Below are 21979 nucleotides of genomic sequence, written 5' to 3' on the forward strand. Positions count from 1 at the left end.
CTGCCAATCCCTCCACTGGCTTCCACCCCCCATCCCCCTCTGCAAATCCCTACACTGGCTTCCATAACCCAAAGGATACAATTCTAAATATTAAGCACTTACAAAGCCATCAACAACTCTGCCCCCGGCTATATCACCAACTTTGTCTCAAAGTTTTAACTTAACTGTCCCCTCCGCTCATCCCAAGACCTCCTGCTCTCTAGCTCCCTCGTCAACAACTCCCAAACTCGCCTCCAGGACTTCTCTAGAGTCTCTCAATTCATCCCCACACAGCTACCTCCTCATGTATCACTGGCCCCTCCCCTTTTAGAGATTGTAAGCCCTCAGGGGCAGGGCCCTCCTTACCATCTTGTCTTGAATTGTATTGTGATTGTAATGTCATCCTTATATTGTAAAGCGCTGCGCAAACTGTTGGCGCTCTATAAAGCCCGTATAGTAACACCGAAATGGAAATTTCAAAACCGAAAACAAAAAAATAAAAAAAATTGTCGTCAGGCCGAAACTGAAAAGGTTTTTTTATTTCAAAATTTTCAAATGTTTTAAATATTTTTTTAAAATTTTTATAAACTTTTTAATATTTATCGATTCATTTTTTATTAAATATTTTTTACTTTACTTTTAGGGGCTTTGGGGAAATATTGGGGATCTAAACAGACCCCCTGATATTTCCCTTTTAAAATAGAAGAGATGTAGAGCACAGAGTCCTCAGAGACACAGAGTCCACAATCTCTTTTTTTGCAGCCCCTGTTAGCAATGAACAGGAATCCTCTACACTTAGTGTTCCTGTTCATTCATAACATGAGGACAGAGTGTGTTTACTATAACTACAATCATGAGTGAACAGGAAGTGATGTAGGAAGTGATGTAGATCTCTTCCCGTTCATTCATAATTGAGGATATAGTAACCATACTCTGTCCTCAATTATTTACAGTCAGAGATCACTGACGGCTTATACCCGCTCTCCTTCCTGACTCGCTGTCACAGGAGGCTGAGCGAGTGGTGCGGTGAGGAGAGCTCAACCTCCTGTGACAGTACGGGCTGTCTCCGCCCACACACCGCTCTGCCGGACTGTGCCAGGAGGGAGGAGAGACGCCGGCCGCTCACAGCGCTCTCCTCCCGCAGCGCTCGGCTGCCTGTGACACTTTCTCTCCTCCCCGCTGGGACACAGAGCAGCGCCCAGCGGGGGGGAAGAGAGGGGGCGGGGCGCGGGGGGGGGGGGGGGAGGGAGGAGAGAAAGCAGCGATGCGCTGATGTATCGCCAGGAAAATTGCACTTTTCGGCATTTAGCCAAAAGTGCCATTTGCGGCTGATATGTTTCGCCGGCCGATATATATCTGTGCATCCCTAATAATAACATATTAGTAATTGCCACCTTGGCCGCCATGGTTCCCTAGGTGTTCATGAAGAGGTACCTGCAGTCATCTCGCAGTCCTAAGGCCTCATTCACACACGAATCGGCCGGCACGTACAGCTCCGTGCGGGGCCGTACCAAGCAGCTGCCGGGAAGGACAGGAGCTGCGTGTGATTAGAACGCAGCCTCGTCCTTCTCTATGGGGCTACGCCCCCCACGCTCACCTCATTTGCAGGTCCATAGGGGTGCGGGTTTTCTGGCCGCGACGCATACAGGATCCATTCCGGTGGCGTATGAATACGATCACCCGCACCCCTACGGACCTGCAAATGAGGTGAGCGTAGGGGGGCGTACGGCCGCGTAGCCCCATAGAGAAGGACAGGGGCTGCGTACTAATCACACGCAGCACCTGTCCTTCCCAGCAGCTGCTTGGTACGGCCCCGCACGAATCACGTAGCTGTAGGTGCCGGCCGATTCGTGTGGGAATGAGGCCTAACAGTTTACTTTCAGACAGCCAAGCCGTATAAACAACCCACTGATAGTGACCATCTACAACAAAGGGCCTACAGAAGGGTAATTTCCATGGTAAGGAAGCGGAACATAACTCACCAAAAGGCAGCATTGTGTATAAAATCTTTTAATAACCATAGTTACCTTTTCTCTATTACAGTCATGACGGGGTACACCGAAAAAAAACAGATCATGTTAAACAAAACACAACTAGGTCACTGACCTCTCTCCGTCCTCTGAGTAAACCAGAGACGCTTGTACTATTATTGCAACATCATGCCCCACCACAGGGTGGCGCTAAAGACCAGAATCTTGTCAAAGAAAGGGTCTGTAACATATTTTATTAAGTGTTAAAAAAAAACCCGGCCTCTTGTAAGAGGCAAGTACGGGTTTATATTACACTACGCATGTTCACCGAGCCTACGTACAGGAATCCTGCGAGATGTCCTCTATAGAAAAGGGGAATTCCTGTTTTTATCTCGTTAGCTTGGCTAAATCCCATTTCACTAGATAATCTCTGAATCCATCGACCTCAATGGTGTTCATTCATCCGCGGCGAGAGGAATCCAAGGAATGTAGTGGAGTGGAACGAGAAGTTGTGCAGTTACGTGCATGGGATTGTATTGTCCACACAAGGAGCTGACCCCAGGTTACAGCAGAGGAGACTGGGAGCCCTGCAATGGGGGGAGGACGTTGGCCAACGTGGTCTGAAAACCCAGGTTTAGTAGCAAATCACCCACATCAGCCGGGATATAAGAAGTCACCCGTTGGAGATTCAGTGCCCAGGCTCCTCCTCTTCCTTCAGCCATCCATAGTATAAGGTAAGCCAACAGAGAGAACTTCTCCACATTCAGAAGTGTGAGGAGCAGTTCTGGTGAAAGACCTAAAAGGCAGATCGAGCGTGAAGGAAATTCCAGCAGGGCAGGAACTCCAGTTAAAAGTCTACAGTGGTTTAGCCCTTGTGACGTCATCCCACTCCAGTGATGTCATTACAGGAGCGTCTCCTGGAACTGGGTAGTGGAGAAGAGCATGGGGGGGAGGGGGCAGCAGCAGATTGATCCCCTTCGGAGGAGATTAAGGAGTTAAAAGTAGCTTAGTATCGTCCAGCCTTGGCATCGCCAATGGCCCCCCAAACGTCAAATACAAACTCGTCCGGAAAGGCAAAGTCTCCTAGTGTGCGGTCCAGTGCCTGTGAGAAGTCGTCGGGGTTATGTTTGTCGATGCCCAACTCCACCATGGTGCCGGCTGTGAGGAACGGAAGAGACGAGTCAATATCCAACAAATACACATTCTCTACTCTTTACGGGAGCCGAAACGAGCAAAGCAACAGGCTCACTTTACTGCCACCCTCCCCAGCAGTACAGGCTCACTTTACTGCCACCCTCCCCAGCAGTACGGGCTCACTTTGCTGCCACCCTCCCCAGCAGCACAGGCTCACTTTACTCCTACCCTCCCCAGCAGTACAGGCTCACTTTGCTGCCACCCTCCCCAGCAGTACGGGCTCACTTTACTGCCACCCTCCCCAGCAGTACAGGCTCACTTTGCTGCCACCCTCCCCAGCAGTACGGGCTCACTTTGCTGCCACCCTCCCCAGCAGCACAGGCTCACTTTACTGCAACGCTCCCCAGCAGTACAGGCTCACTTTACTGCCACCCTCCCCAGCAGTACAGGCTCACTTTACTGCCACCCTCCCCAGCAGGACGGGCTCACTTTACTGCCACCCTCCCCAGCAGCACAAGCTCACTTTAAAAAGTGTACCCTCTGAGTAAAAACAGGGAAAGTTTCCTATAGTAGCCGTAGTATTTTAGTTCTCACCAAGCTCGCTGTCTCGGATCCCCATATAGCTTTCCAGCAGGTCGTCCACTTTCTGGATGGCTTTCTCCTCGATGACAGACACCTGGACAGCAAGAAGGGAGAGAATACAGGAAGTCAATGGAGTTAGAAACCAGTTATTTCACTCCACATGATCACATTCTGAAATGTCCATTGTTCAGGTGAGTCCACTGATCCCTTAATACATACCCCAAATGTTACTCCATCCCAAAATATTACTCTACCCATCCCTCACCCTGTACACACCGCAGTGACCACATACCAAATATTACCCCACCACCCCCCACCCTGAATACACCACAGTGACTCCACCCCAAATGCTACTGTACACCATTCCTGCACCCACCAGAGCGGTATATCCTGGCAACTACACTCCCTATATCCACCATAGCAGTTCCACCCCAAATATTACAGGGTGAGTACCCTCTCCTTCACCCTGTACCCACTTTGGCAACTTAACCCCAAATACTATCATACCCCCTCCTGACTCATAATGGTGGATCCACCTCAAATATCCCCCTATATCGACCACTGCAGATCCACACCAAATATTACTGTACCCCTTTTCTCAGCCTGTACCCACTTTGGTGGCCTAACCCCAAATACCTCCTCCTTCACCTCATACTCACCACTGCAGTCCCACCCAAAATATTACTGTACCTCCTCCCTCACCCTGTACTCACCATAGCAGATCCACCCAAATATTGCTGTACCCCCTCCCTCACTTCATACCCCACTTTGGAAAATCAACCCCAAATATTACTCTACTCCTACCCACACCCTATACATACCTCAGAATGATTCACACATACATACAATGCACTTCAAACATCAAGTACTTTGAGGGTTCCCCATCCCAAGGCACTGCACATCCCCCAACATCTAGATGTTATCAAATGTCAATATTTTGGCTAAGAGACTCTCCGTAAACTCCAGTACAGATATCCAGCATCTTGCGTAATGTACCCCGCTCCCACCAAGTCCAAAACACAGCACCCCCCTAAATGCTACCACAATATTCTACATTCGGTTTCATTACGAATTAACCGATTAATCGAACTTAATAATCGGCTAACTAATCGATTTTGAAAATAATCGTTAGCTGCAGCTCTAACTGACACGCATGACACTCCATGAATTTATGGTGTGTACTTTACACCCGGGTTTATTGTAGAGTGACTACTGTGCTACACGCATGGCTCCATCAGGAAGAGTGCGACTACAGCCACTGCTTTATGTGACAGATAGGAAGAGATCCGTAGCTCCAGGTATGGGGGTACTGAGGTGATAAAAGGTCTCGGTCCCAAGACAGAGGGTCCAGCATAAGAACACTGTATGGCTTCATACAGAGGCAGCAAAGGGCTCGTTCACACACACCATGCAGCGTGCGTTATTGTGTGTATAACATGTGCACTGCAACCTATTGTTAAAATGCATCGCAGTGCTCGCTTTTTCTTTTAATGTCTATGTAATTCTATGTGTTGCATCCTCTTTGACATGCGTCATCATGCGGTTTTATCGCTGCAAAAAAAAAAATACACCATGAGGCCCCATTCACACTGAGCGATTTTTGCAGCGATATCGCTCATATTTCCACGCGATATCGCTCTATGTAGCTTCTCCAATCCATATCAATGGAGCTGTTCACATCTTGTCGCTCAATATCGCTTGTAGCTCGTCGCTGGTAGCTTGTCGCTCCTACACATTTTTTCGAGCGATTTTGAGCGATATTGCTCCTGATTGCATACAGCCCAATAGGAATAAGTCGCGCAACACGTGGCTCAATATCGCTCGTCGCTCAAAGTCGCGCGATTTTCATGTTGCTCAGTGTGAATGGGGCCTGAGGGTTATTCACAAAGCAGCCGAGTGAGTAACCCACCCGAAGTGAAGTGAGCCGAACATGCTGAGCCGAAGTGAAGAACGCGTTCCGACTCAGCCGATCCAACATCTGGATCGGCTGAGCCGAACCTCTGGCATGCTACTTGCTGCCATTTGGCCTATTCTCATAGGAGCCGAACAGCAGCGAGTGAATTATGCGCCTCCCGTCCGCAGTGTGAGCGTTCCACTGCAGTACGATTTCAAAAAAAAATGTGCGTTACGTTTCATTCTAAAGTAAACTTTAGGTTCTGTAACGCGGCATTTGTGTATTATACCGCGTTTCCCCGAAAATAAGACACTGTCTTATATTTTTTTTGGCTCAAAAAAAACACACTAGGTCTTATTTTTTTTTTTTTTCAACAATCCACACTTATTCATGTACACAAATATGGTGATCAGGGCAATCAGGGGCGCCGTACCTTAACCCGGGAATGGTCACAACTAGGTCTTATTTTCGGGGTAGGTCCTATATTTTTGCAATTCTAGGGCTGCAACAACTAATCAACATAATCGATTATAATCATACAACCTCAATACAAACTAGTAGTCCCATCACTGGAGCCATTTTTAAAAATGTATGTTATTGTTTATCCGATTAACCGAACTTAATAATCGGCTAACTAATCGATTTTGAAAATAATCGTTAGCTGCAGCTCTATGCAATTCCCAAAAATAGTACTAGGTCTTATTTTTGGGGTAGGTCTTATTTTCAGGGGAAACAGGGTATTTTAAATAAACTACGGAATTTTGTATTTTATCCGATTAATCGAAAAAATTAAAAAAAAAAAAATCGGCCAACTAATCGATTATGAAAATAATCATTAGTTGCAGCCCCAGTCTGGGTACTTTTTCCTCCAACGTCGTTGGTTGCAGCTGATCACCGATAATATAAACTGCTGTACTTACCGAACGCCTTCCTGGGTTCGCAGAGCTTCATGTTGAAGGTCCTCCCTCGCGGTAACTCTTTCAGGGCCCGGGCTACTTCAAAGTGACGACTACCGATCAAGTTCTTCCCGTTGATGGATTCGATCATGTCCCCCACGTTGATAAGCTGCATGCGGTGTATAATACTGCCTTCTTTGATGCGCTGTAGATAAAAGATATCATTAGACAAAGACTAGGAAACTGGAAGTGTTGAAGTCAACACACGAAGAGGAGCACCTTGATGAAGGAATAACCAGCACCGTTGTCCGTGATCGTGAGACCCAACGATTCTTCCGATTTATACACCTCAAGCTCCTTCTTTTGTCCTCGTATGTGAGCAAAGATGAAGTCCTCAAGGCCTATCTGACCACCCAGAAGTTTGTCCATGTCCAGCCGGTGAGTGTTCAAGGTACAAAACATCACCTGTGGAGGAAGGTGCATTGGTAACGATAGAGTAACAACAAAAGTATTAAGAAAATTAGGGCTTGTGTCCAAGAACAGGTGTTGCTGCCATTGGTTTGATGTGAGACGCTTCCGAGTTTATTCAGAATTCATTAAAGGAGAACTACGGGGTCAGGGCTTTTCCCCATAGTTCTCCTTAGGGTAACGGGAGGACACAAGCTAGCGTCCTCCCGTCACCCTAAGCTCAGTATATAGGGAGCTACAGCTCGCGGTATACTGAGACGCCGCAGCGGATCCCGACATCGATGTCGAGATCCGCCCAAGTGCATTTTGACCTGCACTTGACCTCCTGACCTGCACTTGACCTCCTGACCTGCACTCGACCAGATTTAAGCAGGTTTTTCCTGTATGGGAATGCAAAACCCATCTGAACCAAACAAAAGCCTGTTGACAAAGGTCCTTCTGAAGAGTGCTAAGGTAAGCATTAGGGTTGCACCGATGCCGATACCGAGTATTTGGGTGAGTACTCTTACTCGCCCAATTGCTCCAATACCGGAACTTCGGGTCAGAGGGAAATCTCCCTCTGATCAGGAGTGCAGAGGGAGCATGGAACCGGCTTCCTTTCAAATCAGGAAGGCGGGCGGTTGGTTATGACCTGCCTCCCAGCTGATGGGCTAGGAAGCCGGCTTCACTTGTTGGTAGGCAGCCTGGCGCCACGTAATGACTTGCCTCCCGGCTTCCTGATTGGTCAGGGAGCCACGTTGCCTAGCAGCAAATGAAGCCGCTTCCCAGACAATCAGGAAGCTGGGAGGCGAAAATGACCTGCCGCCCGGCTTCCTGATTGGTCAGGAAGCCAGGCAGCCTCGGCAAGTGAAGCCGGTGTTCTTCCAATTGCCAGGGAAGCCAGTGTTCTATCAGGAAGACGGGTGATGATCGGCTGCCCGACTTGTTGATAAATCGGGGCACACGGCACTGGTATCGGTACTCGTACTCAATACTGGCATCGGTGCATCCCCAGTCATTACTATACAATACTAAAACAAGTCTCAGGTACTGGGGTATCCAGCAAGGCCCAGCTAGAAACCAGTACGGTTACCAGTTGGTCTACAGACACTGATCAGGGAACCGTAATGCCAACTAGACATGTGCACTGCCAAAATATTCGTTTAGTTTCGTTTTAAATTCGGATTTGTGTTATTTCGTTTTTCGGGATTCGGGTGTGAAAGTCAATTCGGATTCGGACGAAATTCGGTAGTTCGTTCGAACGTTCGTTTCGTTTTTTATTCGTTGCAAAGTGACATTTGAGGGGGAAAAATGTTTTTCTTCAACGAACGAAACGAAACGAACGTTCGAACGAACTACTTATTCGAGTTTCACCTGTATTTGTTGCCGGGTTTCTCCATGTTCCTAGTCAGGGGTGCCCATTAGGTAGATGGTGATCTAGTAGTTCCCAGAGCTGATGTTGGGAGATCAGGAAGGGGGGGAATGGCGGCCCCTTTATTCCATGTTGGTATATTTATTTAGCTGTGCACACATGATTCCCTATTAGCCTGAGTCTGCTGAGCCGAGCTCCCCGACACCTTTCTGGTGGATACTGGGGGTGGAAGTGCTTTGTATTACATCAAAGAATATTAGTTTACACTGCAAAATACAGCAAGGTGAGCCAGGAGAGAGAGCGGGGAGAGAAAACGAGGAATGACAGCCAGGAGAGAGAGAGAGCGCGAGGAGAGAAAGGAGAGACAGCCAGGAGGATGAGCAAGGATAGACAGCAAGGAGAGACAGCCAGGAGAGCGAGGAGAGACAGCCAGGAGAGAGAGCAAGGAGAGACAGCCAGGAGAGAGAGCAAGGAGAGACAGCCAGGAGAGAGAGAGCGCGCGAGGAGAGAAAGGAGAGACAGCCAGGAGAGCCAGGAGAAAGGGAGTAGAGACAGCCAGGAGAGAGCGAGGAGAGACAGCCAGGAGAGAGCGAGGAGAGACAGCCAGGACAGAGCGAGGGGGGGCAGCAGAGGAGAGACAGCCAGGACAGCGAGGAGAGACAGCCAGGACAGCGAGGAGAGACAGCCAGGACAGCGAGGAGAGACAGCCAGGAGAGTGAGGAGAGACAGCCAGGAGTGCGAGGAGAGACAGCCAGGAGAGAGCGAGGGAGGTTTTTTTTTCTTAATTTCTTAATCTTAACACAAAAATTGTGGGCACCCCTGGTCTAAGTGCAGTAGCATCACTAGTACCCATGGATTAAGCTGGCCATACACATGGTGAATGTCAGACATTCACGCGTTCCATCACACAGTGAATATTCTGCGTATATTGGTTGATCTTCCATTAGTGCATATACAGTAAGGTTTGGGCAACATGGCACGGTGCTAAATCAACATGGATTACCAAAAAGGTTTCCACCCACCTGAATCTAACAGCGATAGCTCCATATTGCCAAGACTCATGCACATATCATAATTGGCTAGTAAATATCTGTACTAGCACAAATCATTTCCATGGTGCTGGTGACCGGGCCGCTTGCACCATGGATATACATGGCACGATACGAAAATTTCAAGGCACCCCTGAGGAAGCCACAAGGCACCCCAAGTTGCTGCACCCTGGTCTAGATTGTATAAAAACCTCTCTTTGTGTCCAGCTTATGAAAGCTTGATGTGGGCTGTCATTCTTTGCCACCCTCTGATATAGCTAGTTGCCGGGTTGTCATGCTGATCCTCTATCTTCAATGTTTTGTGTCACTGACCAGTGGCAGGCATGCAGATCCGGAGGTCTGGGTCGGTGATTTAGAATCCATCGAGGCCAGAAACAGCCGGGCAACCAGCAGGATGTCAGCAATGGCACCTCATGTCTTTCCCTCATGACAGGTTCCCTTCAAATGCAGAAACCAAAAACCTCCAAATCACTCAAGTAGTGTAAAGATAGAATCCAATGTCACCCATGACACATGAATCCAATGTCACCCATGACACATGAATCCAATGTCACCCATGATACATCAATGCAAGGTCACCCATGATACATCAAAGCAAGGTCACCCATGATACATCAAAGCAAGGTCACCCATGAGAGAGCGGGGAGGGAATGAAGAACGATGAATGTACAGCTGGAGACGTGCAGCCGGGAGTCAGCCGTCAGCTACGGAACAACAAAGGTCCATCACACAGCAGAGTTTATGAGACCAACATCCGAGGCTTACGGTATAATTACAGGTATTGTACACAGCATACCCCACGTCCCGACACATAAACCCGGCTGATTGAATGAATACGATCCCTACGCTCACACAGACAGTGTCATTCTCTGCCGGCACCGCTCAGTATATACCATCATCAACCAGTCGCTTATTGCAGCATCATTCTGGACGCTTGCCACATTATTAGAATTTGCGGAACGCGCTCAGGCAGATATACGAGACCCCCTCCCTAAAGTTCACGTATGTCTTCAGAAGTCAGAAAATCATTTTTTAATTTAGGCCCGGGTCACACCAGCGATCCCTATCAATGTGACGGCAAAAACCAAACTCAACCCCGTTATCAAAAATATCTGCACCCCCTTCCCCCCGGGGGCCAGCCACTGGTCACTGAGAAAGTTCACCCATGACCACTGTCCTGGTTGAGGCCGGGAAGTGGTCTGGAGTTAAAATTATTATTATTATTATACAGGATTTATATCGCGCCAACAGTTTGCGCAGCGCTTTACAATATAAGTGCTTCACAATATATATATATTGTGGCCGGACGCAGCAAGAGAGCCTGACTGAAGTACCACAAGAAAGAAGGGTAGCAATTCTACATCTCCGCTCAGTAGAAAGGCGACATCCATTACCCAAGGACACAAGGCGGGGAGGTAGGAGGGGTTCTATAAGGGTCCTCGTAGCTCTGGCCAGTGTCCAATCACCTGATGACACCTGCATATCACCCAGTCTTCTCTGAATCTGCCTGCGCCCTGTACTTAGATGGCGCTTCCTCGGGTAAGTCACACGAGGATGAATGTGCACATAATGCGGCCCTGGCTGCTTCATCAGAAGATATACCATCGAAACTGAGAACAGAACATGCAGGGACAACATTCGGGTTACGTGTGTGTGTGTGTGTGGCCCCCCCACCCCCCCACTGAGCAGAGTAGCTGGGCCTGCACAGTCAGTAATTAGACATTCCCAGAAGAGGAGAGGGCTATGATGTACAAGGAGGCAGGGGGCTGTACTGGGGAATTGACTACCTGAATTAGTGAAATTATTTGTGATTGGACAACGAAAGGCCAGCACACTGATGAGGTCGTCCCTGTACCCTTACCTCCTGCAAGCATGTTCACTGTGTTAGAGTAGCAGCACTGTACAAAGCAATAGAACCCATAACTGAGTCAGTGTGGTTGCTCCCTCTCCCATTTGGAGTGCTGCCATGCAAAGGATTAGTGGAAGCCATTTCCTTTTTTTTTTTTTTTTAACGCTAGCTCTAGGCTGACCCCTTTGCACTGGCTGTAGACTTCTATGTGGTAGCACAGAGGTGGGCCTGTATGTTGTGCTGCCAAATATATCATTCCCATTTAGTGGTGTGCTGACTGCTCCCGGTCACATGGCATCAGTCACTATGACATGCTCCTGATCATGTGATCACTCTGATAATCTGAAAGGGCCGGCAGGGGCCAGTAGAAACGGGTTATATTATATATAGTTAATGATTTTTCATGAATAACTAGATTTCGTTGTTATATATCTTCCAGGAGAACAGCATCAAACTGTTCAGTGAAAGATGTATTGAAGGGAATTTATCAAAACTGGAGCAGACAAAATCTGTAGCAGCTGTGCATGGCAACCAATCAGCATCCACCTTTCAGCTTAACTGAACAAACAGAAGAGAGAAGCTGATTGGTTGCCGTGCACAGCTGCTCCAGATTTTGTCTGCACCAGTTTTGGTTACAACCCCCCCGCCCCCAATGTATTTAGCAGTCTCGTACTCACGTCTCCAACGGGTATATTGAAGGCCTCCGCTATCTTGGCGTAGAGCTCCTTCACATTGCTGAACCCTTCGATCCTCCCCGTGGGGCTCCCATGGGCCAGCTGAGCGTGGAACACCAGGCGAGGCCGCAGGGCAGGAGCGGGAGGCGGGAGTCCGGGCGCTTGAGGCGAGAGAGACCCACCCGAGACACCGCCAGCTTGAGACACTCCTAACGCCGTGCGTTCCCCCACATCATCTTCCTCCATTAGCGGAGAAGCCTTCTTCCTGCGTCCAAGGCCCAGAGGCATCGGGACTCCCGAAGTGGCGGTCTAGTAGAGGTGGACAAACCGAGAGGAAACTGTGAGGAGAAAAAAAGAAGATGATGATGAGGGGTATAATGAGGCAAAGTGTTACACATCAGTGCTCTCCTAGTGATCTGCATCAATATACACACTATATTGCCAAAAGTATTGGGCCCCTCCCCCTCCAAATCACTGGATTCAGGTGTTCCAATCCCCTCCATGGCCCCCGGTGTATAGGAATATCAGCCCAATACAAATCCTATCTGGTTTCCTGTAAATGAAGGACGAGCTTTACAGTATATTGTCCCCTGTGCATTTCATATAAAAAGCGCTTAATTGGTCAGCGCGGTCACAAAGTACGTACCGCAGGACTGCAATCCTGTGTACGGATCATACACCGGGAGCCGCAGAGGGGTAGGAGCAAACATGGGCAGGTAAGAGCAGGGGGTAGGGGAGGCCAGATGGGGCAGATTGGTCGGGGTAATTCCATGTTCCAAGATTCGCCTGGGAATGTGGACTTACCCTTCAAAAAGAATTGGAGAAGAACCCAAGTGACACGCTATGATAATAAAAGGACAGATTTGTGGTCTAGGAGGCGCCTGGTGCGACTCTCTGATACATATCATTGCACCACCATAAGTTCCTTTCAGATGAGAATGCTCAAGCAACTGATCAGCCGACTTCATCGCTAAAGTCTACCTAGTACCGAGCTGCTAGCAGAGAGGAGGCGGCACGTCTAAAGGGATGCCGGGGGTGTATTCTGTCATATAACGCCCTTCAAGGAGAATCCAAGGCTGGGAGCTGTGACATGTACAGAAGTCTGCCGTCCCCTACCACCAAAACCAGCAGACAGACCCCCCGATTACGTCACTGGGTCCCAAAAGAGGTATTTTTGAAAACAAGAGTGTTCAATAGAAAATGTTGAATTGCATGCTGATCCACTTGTTGTCTCTTGTCTCGGCTATTGCTACTCCTCCCTCATTGGCCGACCTCTACACAGGCTCCTCCCCCTTCAGTCTATCATGAATGCAGCCGCTATACTCATCCACCTAACCAACCGGTCAGTGTCTGCAACCCCCCTCTGCCGATCCCTGCACTGGATGATTGTAATGTCTTCCTTATATTGTAAAGTGCTGCGCAAACTGTTGGCGCCATATAAACCCTGTATAATAATAATAATAACATTAGTAATTGCCAACTTGGCCGCCATGGTCCCCTATGTGTTCATGCTGCGATAACTGCAGTCATCTCTCCTAATAGTTTACTTTTAGACTGCCAAGCCATATAAACAACCAAAGGATAGTGACTGTAGAGCTGCAACAATTAAATAAACTAAGACTACAATCTCAATACAAACTAATAGTCCGGTCACTGGAGACTTTTTTTAAAATCCGATTAATCGAACTCAATAATCGGCTAACTAATCGATTTTGAAAATAATCGTTAGCTGCAACCCTAAGTGAGTGTCTACAACAAAAGGCCTAAAGAACGGTAATTTCCACAATAATAATAATCAGTGGGGAGGGGGGGACAAGAGACGATATTATATGCGCACATTACACTTCAGCATTAAGAATACGTTAGCAACAGTCCTATTTCTATGCTGACAGGTCCTCTTTAATGGATGCCGACATTCTCTGCTCTGGGTTTCCCACCTACCACTCTGAAGGTTGAATAATGCCAACTTCCAGGGCTTCACCTCTCTGCTCTGATGAGCGGCCAGAAGACAAATATCCTATTCAGGTCTATAGGAAATTCCTAGGACGGAGGCTCCAGTCCAGCAGAGGTGAGGCAGAGGAAGTCAGCACTGCAGGCGGATGGGCAGAACGCAGCTGCAGGGAAGAGGCTCGTTCACAGAGGTTAGAGAACACTTTCATCACACCCAGAAACCAAACATGTCGCTTTAGTCACAAGACGAAATCTGCTCCATGTTCTTAACCAGCTCAGTTCCCGCCCTGTACACAGCTTATGGAGCTGAGAGAGCAATGACCACATCTCCACCACGAGCCTATTCATTCAGCGATACATTTCTAATGCTTTCAAATAGCAAATAATACAGCAAAACAAAAATGAAAAAAAGTTTAAATATGAATGTATAAAAAAAAAAAAAAGAAGAAATAAGCAAAAAAACGTAGCAGGAAAATAACAATTAAAGGGGAAGGGGATGTAGTGAAATAAGTGCTGATTAGGGTAACCTAATGGTTAATAATAAGGGGTTAAATAGAAATACATTTCACTTAAAAACAAAAAAACTTTTTTTTATTTTTGTCAGCTTACTTTAACGGAGATTGTTTAAATAGGGACGCCCATCCCTTTGTTCTGCAGTTACATGAAACTGTGCAGATACAAAACTATCAATGTTACTTTGTATCTCTCTATCTCCCCTCTGATCAATGTGTATAAACAATGTTACTTTGTATCTCTCTATCTCCCTCTAAACAATGTTTATAAACAATGTTACTTTGTATCTCTCTATCTCCCTCTAAACAATGTTTATAAACAATATTACATTGTATCTCTCTATCTCCCTCTGATCAATGTTTATAAACAATGTTACTTTGTATCTCTCTAACATCTGAACAATGTTTATAAACAATGTAACCTCATCATTGCTTGTTGGAAGCAATGCATGATGGGATATGTAGTGTTGAGAATTGGAGATTCCCTTCTGCTTGATGTGATGCAAAGAGACGCACAGCACGCTTGGAAAACAGGAAGTTGTTGGAAGTGATGGGCTGACGTCGCTCGCTACATAAAAGGAATGAGATAACTCCCTAGAACATCCTTTTCCTATTCTGGGAGTGTTTAACTACTCTCTGTGCTGACCCAGCTCTTCTGCCCCTCCCAACATTACCCTTTATTTGTCTCCTGGGAGTGGAGCGAGGAGAATACTACAGAGGGTCACTTGATTGACAGCTCTGAGTCTGCCGGTGCTGCTGACATCACATCCAAGATGGCGGCACCCAGCAGCACTCTCGGGGCTTTTACAGGTACATAACATAAATTCAATTCACATATAATCTCACTGGAAGATTTTAGTTTGAGGGGAATGATGTGGTGACAGGGGGTCTTGGAGCATTTTGCCAGTTGGCTGCCATTTGGGAGGGGGAGGGGCATTTAAAGGGCAGCTTTACTTACTGTCACATGCTGCGCTATTCCTGCCACCGGAGGTTCTAGAAGATACAATCCCTACTCTCTGAATGAAATCTGACATTTTGTAACACTTGTAGAATCATTGTGTCAGCGTGTCTATAGACTGGTTCTGCGCTGGGGGGAAGGTGCATGAAGAGGACTCAGAAAGTCCCTTCGCACAATGCCCCAGTGTGATCTAAACTGAGGAATAAATGATTTACTGAAACTCCGTGTATAATAAACATTTCCATAAAATACTGGATTCAGCTTTTTCATCCTTTTTACAGAGATGTCGATTTCCTTCAGCCACTTCCTGTCACCATGCACTCACTCCAGCTACTTCCTGTCTCCTTGCACTCGCTCCAGCGTCAGCCACCGCTTCCTGTCTCCTTGCACTCGCTCCAGCGTCAGCCACCGCTTCCTGTCTCCTTGCACTCGCTCCAGCGTCAGCCACCGCTTCCTGTCTCCTTGCACTCGCTCCAGCGTCAGCCACCGCTTCCTGTCTCCTTGCACTCGCTCCAGCGTCAGCCACCGCTTCCTGTCTCCTTGCACTCGCTCCAGCGTCAGCCACCGCTTCCTGTCTCCTTGCACTCGCTCCAGCGTCAGCCACCGCTTCCTGTCTCCTTGCACTCGCTCCAGCGTCAGCCACCGCTTCCTGTCTCCTTGCACTCGCTCCAGCGTCAGCCACCGCTTCCTGTCTCCTTGCACTCGCTCCAGCGTCAGCCACCGCTTCCTGTCTCCTTGCACTCGCTCCAGCGTCAGCCACCGCTTCCTGTCTCCTTGCACTCGCTCCAGCGTCAGCCACCGCTTCCTGTCTCCTTGCACTCGCTCCAGCGTCAGCCACCGCTTCCTGTCTCCTTGCACTCGCTCCAGCGTCAGCCACCGCTTCCTGTCTCCTTGCACTCGCTCCAGCGTCAGCCACCGCTTCCTGTCTCCTTGCACTCGCTCCAGCGTCAGCCACCGCTTCCTGTCTCCTTGCACTCGCTCCAGCGTCAGCCACCGCTTCCTGTCTCCTTGCACTCGCTCCAGCGTCAGCCACCGCTTCCTGTCTCCTTGCACTCGCTCCAGCGTCAGCCACCGCTTCCTGTCTCCTTGCACTCGCTCCAGCGTCAGCCACCGCTTCCTGTCTCCTTGCACTCGCTCCAGCGTCAGCCACCGCTTCCTGTCTCCTTGCACTCGCTCCAGCGTCAGCCACCGCTTCCTGTCTCCTTGCACTCGCTCCAGCGTCAGCCACCGCTTCCTGTCTCCTTGCACTCGCTCCAGCGTCAGCCACCGCTTCCTGTCTCCTTGCACTCGCTCCAGCGTCAGCCACCGCTTCCTGTCTCCTTGCACTCGCTCCAGCGTCAGCCACCGCTTCCTGTCTCCTTGCACTCGCTCCAGCGTCAGCCACCGCTTCCTGTCTCCTTGCACTCGCTCCAGCGTCAGCCACCGCTTCCTGTCTCCTTGCACTCGCTCCAGCGTCAGCCACCGCTTCCTGTCTCCTTGCACTCGCTCCAGCGTCAGCCACCGCTTCCTGTCTCCTTGCACTCGCTCCAGCGTCAGCCACCGCTTCCTGTCTCCTTGCACTCGCTCCAGCGTCAGCCACCGCTTCCTGTCTCCTTGCACTCGCTCCAGCGTCAGCCACCGCTTCCTGTCTCCTTGCACTCGCTCCAGCGTCAGCCACCGCTTCCTGTCTCCTTGCACTCGCTCCAGCGTCAGCCACCGCTTCCTGTCTCCTTGCACTCGCTCCAGCGTCAGCCACCGCTTCCTGTCTCCTTGCACTCGCTCCAGCGTCAGCCACCGCTTCCTGTCTCCTTGCACTCGCTCCAGCGTCAGCCACCGCTTCCTGTCTCCTTGCACTCGCTCCAGCGTCAGCCACCGCTTCCTGTCTCCTTGCACTCGCTCCAGCGTCAGCCACCGCTTCCTGTCTCCTTGCACTCGCTCCAGCGTCAGCCACCGCTTCCTGTCTCCTTGCACTCGCTCCAGCGTCAGCCACCGCTTCCTGTCTCCTTGCACTCGCTCCAGCGTCAGCCACCGCTTCCTGTCTCCTTGCACTCGCTCCAGCGTCAGCCACCGCTTCCTGTCTCCTTGCACTCGCTCCAGCGTCAGCCACCGCTTCCTGTCTCCTTGCACTCGCTCCAGCGTCAGCCACCGCTTCCTGTCTCCTTGCACTCGCTCCAGCGTCAGCCACCGCTTCCTGTCTCCTTGCACTCGCTCCAGCGTCAGCCACCGCTTCCTGTCTCCTTGCACTCGCTCCAGCGTCAGCCACCGCTTCCTGTCTCCTTGCACTCGCTCCAGCGTCAGCCACCGCTTCCTGTCTCCTTGCACTCGCTCCAGCGTCAGCCACCGCTTCCTGTCTCCTTGCACTCGCTCCAGCGTCAGCCACCGCTTCCTGTCTCCTTGCACTCGCTCCAGCGTCAGCCACCACTTCCTGTCTCTATGCACTCGCTCCAGTGCCAACTGCACATCATTGTCCTGACTCAGCTTCCTGATAGTGACAACGATGGACCACACCTGAGCAATGTGTGTCGGCCCGGACACCTGCAGTCTCAACCTGGGGCACAGGTGACGAAGCACAAATGCAAATGGAAGACAGCCGTCACCCCATTACAGGAAGTTCCTGAACAAGGAACTTCCTGGCACCGGGTGTTACTTTACTGAAACTGGAATGGCAATCCCATGTGACACGTATACGAGGTTACAGCGATCGGGTTTAAAAATACTTCAATGTTATTGGAAGTGACATTGGGGAAGGACACGCCCCCCCTGGATGGGGAAGGACACGCCCCCCCTGGATGGGGAAGGACACGCCCCCCCCCCTGGATTGGGGAACCCGTGTAATAGAATGTCAGCCTGACAAATGTATCTCAAAGTCCAGAGTCCGGCACCCCTTATGGATGGAGGATTCCCATCACCGCAGATTCTGACTCCGTACAGTACCGTTCTTGTATGAACACGCGTGTTACCAATCAATGTACCGTATGATGATCCCCCAATCTGAGCAACTACAGCCGTCCAACCAACAACGTCTGACCGAAGGAGAGACACAGGCGGGATCTTACCATGCACTATGGGAACACATCACGGGATCTTAGCATGTACTATGGGAACACATCGCGGGATCTTAGCATGTACTATTGGAACCCATTGCGGGAGCTTAGCATGTACTATGGGAACACATCACGGGATCTTAGCATGTACTATGGGAACACATCACGGGAGCTTAGCATGTACTATGAGAACACATCACGGGAGCTTAGCATGTACTATGAGAACACATCGCGGGAGCTTAGCATGTACTATGGGAACATATCGTGGGAGCTTAGCCTGTACTATGGGAACACATAGCTGGATCTTAGCATGTACTATGGGAACACATCACGGGATCTTAGCATGTACTATGGGAACACATCACGGGATCTTAGCATGTACTATGGGAACACATCACGGGATCTTAGCATGTACTATGGGAACACATCACGGGATCTTAGCATGTACTATGGGAACACATCACGGGATCTTAGCATGTACTATGGGAACACATCACGGGATCTTAGCATGTACTATGGGAACACATCGCAGGAGCTTAGCATGTACTATGATAACACATCACGGGAGCTTAGCATGTACTATGAGAACATATCGTGGGACCTTAGCATGTACTATGGGAACACATAGCTGGATCTTAGCATGTACTATGGGGACACATCGCTGGGTCTTAGCATGTACTATGGGTACACATCGTTGAATCTTAGCTTGTAATATGGGGACCCATCACATGATGTTAGCATGTACTATGGGAGCACATCACTGGATCTAAGCATCTACTATTGGGACACATCACATGACCTTAGCATGTACTATGGGGACGCATCACATGATGTTAGCATGTACCATGGGAGCACGTCACTAGATCTAAGCATCAACTATTGGGACACATCACATGATCTTAGCATGTACTATTGGGACACATCACATGATGTTAGCATGTACTATTGGGACACATCACATGATCTTAGCATGTACTATGAGAATACATTATGTGATGTCAGTGCACCAGGTCCAGGAAGGTAGAAGAACACGCTCTCCGGTCATACACACATACATAAACACACTCCCTCATCCTTACCCTCCACAGGAATACCGGAGAGATCCCTCCACTTCCGCCTGTCTCTGCTGCCTCCCGGTACCGCTTCCGGTTTCGGTGACTCTCCTCACATTAGTCAGCGTGGGCGTGTCCCCAGGAAGAAGCCCTGTTGCGGCCAGGCCAATCAGACGTTGGTCCAGGTTGAATGAAGGCGTGGTTGGCACCGCCCCGGGGGGACGTGCACGGAAGAACGGGGCGGGGCCGTGCGGCTCGCGTGGGGATGCTGAGGGAGATGGCTGCAGCGGTTGCCATGGTGATTATAGAAGAGATGGAGGCGGGACCGGTGTCGCCATCTTAGTGCAGATTAAAGAAAGGCTCCCGAGTCAGGGGCGGGGCTTCTTCTTGTCACCATTTTGATATCAGTGACATATGAAATGCCTCAGTGATGGCAGGGAGTGATCCTTAAAGTGATCAGCACCTATAGCCATGGACTACATAAAGGTCCTGATATGTGAGCAGTAAGCCCTGACAGGACTGGGGGGGGTCATTGTATGAGACCAGATGAGGTTCTATGGAAGAACCCATAAAGCACGGCAAAGCCCCTTCCCCGGTCAGCTGATTCACAAGAGCCAATCCTTGAAAGGAATGGATAACCCCCTTTGTATAAAAGGGCGGGCTCATAGCAGCCACATTGCCAGTGCGGGAAGGGTTGGAGCTGTGTTCATGCTTCTGTGTTGCGTGTGTCACGTTATTGCCGCACATCAGCCCATTAATTTTGATGGCACAGGTGTGACAAGCATGTAATGTCACCGCAAGGGCGTCGCATGTTTTTGACACAATGCGAAAGTTTGAAGTGGACCAAATGTGGCTGACACCCCCCCTCCTCTTGGCCCAATCAGCTGTGGCCGAGGCATTCCCCGCCCCGCCGCTATAGGTTAGAAAGTGTCAGGGAATGCCCCGGCCGCAGCCGATTTTGGGGTGTCATTGACAATTTTGCGCAGGCTTGGCCGAACTGTACGGATAGAAACATGGCCATCCTCCTGTAAACGCAGGCGGCGGCTCTTACACCCCACTGACGCAGAAAAAGCAAGCAGCAGGTTTATGGCATGTCACATGACAGGAAGAATCCCGCCATCTCTTATGGCACCCGCTCACATCTGTGCGGTTTACGGCATGCTACATGACAGGAAGAATCCCGCCTTCTCCTATGGCGCCCGCTCACATCTGTGCAGTTTATGGGGTGTCACATGACAGGAAGAATCCCGCCGTCTCCTATGGCGCCCGCTCACATCTGTGCAGTTTATGGCGTGTCACATTGCAGGAAGAATCCCGCCGTCTCCTATGGCGCCCGCTCACATCTGTGCGGTTTATGGCGTGTCACATGACAGGAAGAATCCCGCCATTTCCTATGGCGCCCGCTCACATCTGTGCGGTTTACAGCGTGTCACATGACAGGAAGAATCCCGCCGTCTCCTATGGCGCCCGCTCACATCTGTGCAGTTTATGGCGTGTCACATTGCAGGAAGAATCCCGCCGTCTCCTATGGCGCCCGCTCACATCTGTGCGGTTTATGGCGTGTCACATGACAGGAAGAATCCCGCCATTTCCTATGGCGCCCGCTCACATCTGTGCGGTTTATGGCGTGTCACATGACAGGAAGAATCCCGCTGTCTCTGGTGGCGCTCACATCTGTGCGGTTTGCTGTTGTGCATTTTTGAAAACACTTTTGAGGCGACAGAGTGCGTTTTTGTCCCCCACGAGCATCACTGCAATCACATCAAAAACGTATCTCAATGCGTATTTGACTTATTTTTACCATAACAACAAGGCTCGTCCCCCTAGCAACGTCTACTCTACACAGGCTGCACAGGAGAGAGAAGGCCGCAGTATGATGGACGTTGAAGCCGCCTTCTTCCTGCTGCAGGTTCTTCTTTGGCCTCCATAGGCTTCAGTGCAATTGCATCAAAAACACGTCTTCATATCTTTTTGAGGCATTTTTTTTCCATAACAACAAGGCTCCTCCCCCTAGCAACATCTACTCTACACAGGCTGCAGAGGAGAGAGAAGGCCGCAGTATGATGAAAACCTCCATCTGCTCGGTCAGAGTGAAGCCAATAGCTCATTATTATTAGACCCCAAATGTCACCTAGGGACTCCAGTGACGCTGATGGCGCACAGGAAGTATGACTACTGCCCCCTTCTCCGTAACATAGGCCAGGTGTCACTTGGAGACATGCGCATGACATCACCACGCGTGCACACGATGATGTCATCGCGCATCCACGGCCATCTAATTAATGCTGCCGGTGGCCATCTTGGTGATGGACACCGGAAGAGAGAGAAGAGGGGGCATCCACCCGGCGGGATGAGGTATGCCGCTGGGTCCCCTCCTCTCTCCTGCTGACACTGTCGGGCTCTCGGTCCATGACCGAGTGCCGACTTTTTAGAGGGGGTGACACCCCTCTAATGGTGTCACCCGGGTGCAGGCCGCACCCCCCTTGTGACGTCACTGGTTCTGTAGTCTACAGAGATGAACTGGGCAGGACTGGAAATGCTTGAGACAGCACTGCCAAGTGCAAAGCCACGTACGTTTACATGCACTTTAAGATGTCCTTTAAATGCAGCTGGGGGGGGGGGGGAGTTAAGAACGCGC

At 49.9% G+C, this 21979-nt stretch overlaps 1 protein-coding gene across 1 annotated transcript; it reads right to left on the bottom strand.

Annotated features, from left to right (window-relative positions):
• Positions 1-2800: 2800 nt before the first annotated feature.
• On the bottom strand, positions 2801-19492 carry LOC108797745 (PDZ domain-containing protein GIPC1-like). The gene is made up of 6 exons (XM_018569398.1): positions 19369-19492; positions 11850-12184; positions 6735-6920; positions 6480-6660; positions 3678-3815; positions 2801-3107 (listed from the first exon to the last, which is right to left on the bottom strand). Exons 2-6 carry the CDS (start codon positions 12132-12134, stop codon positions 2956-2958), a joined length of 942 nt encoding a protein of 313 aa, XP_018424900.1. The 5' UTR covers positions 12135-12184; positions 19369-19492; the 3' UTR covers positions 2801-2955.
• Between the last annotated feature and the right edge of the window lie 2487 nt (positions 19493-21979).

The sequence above is a fragment of the Nanorana parkeri genome, unplaced genomic scaffold (assembly GCF_000935625.1).
Source record: "Nanorana parkeri isolate BGI_ZX_2015 unplaced genomic scaffold, ASM93562v1 scaffold1330, whole genome shotgun sequence".
NCBI lineage: Eukaryota > Metazoa > Chordata > Amphibia > Anura > Dicroglossidae > Nanorana > Nanorana parkeri.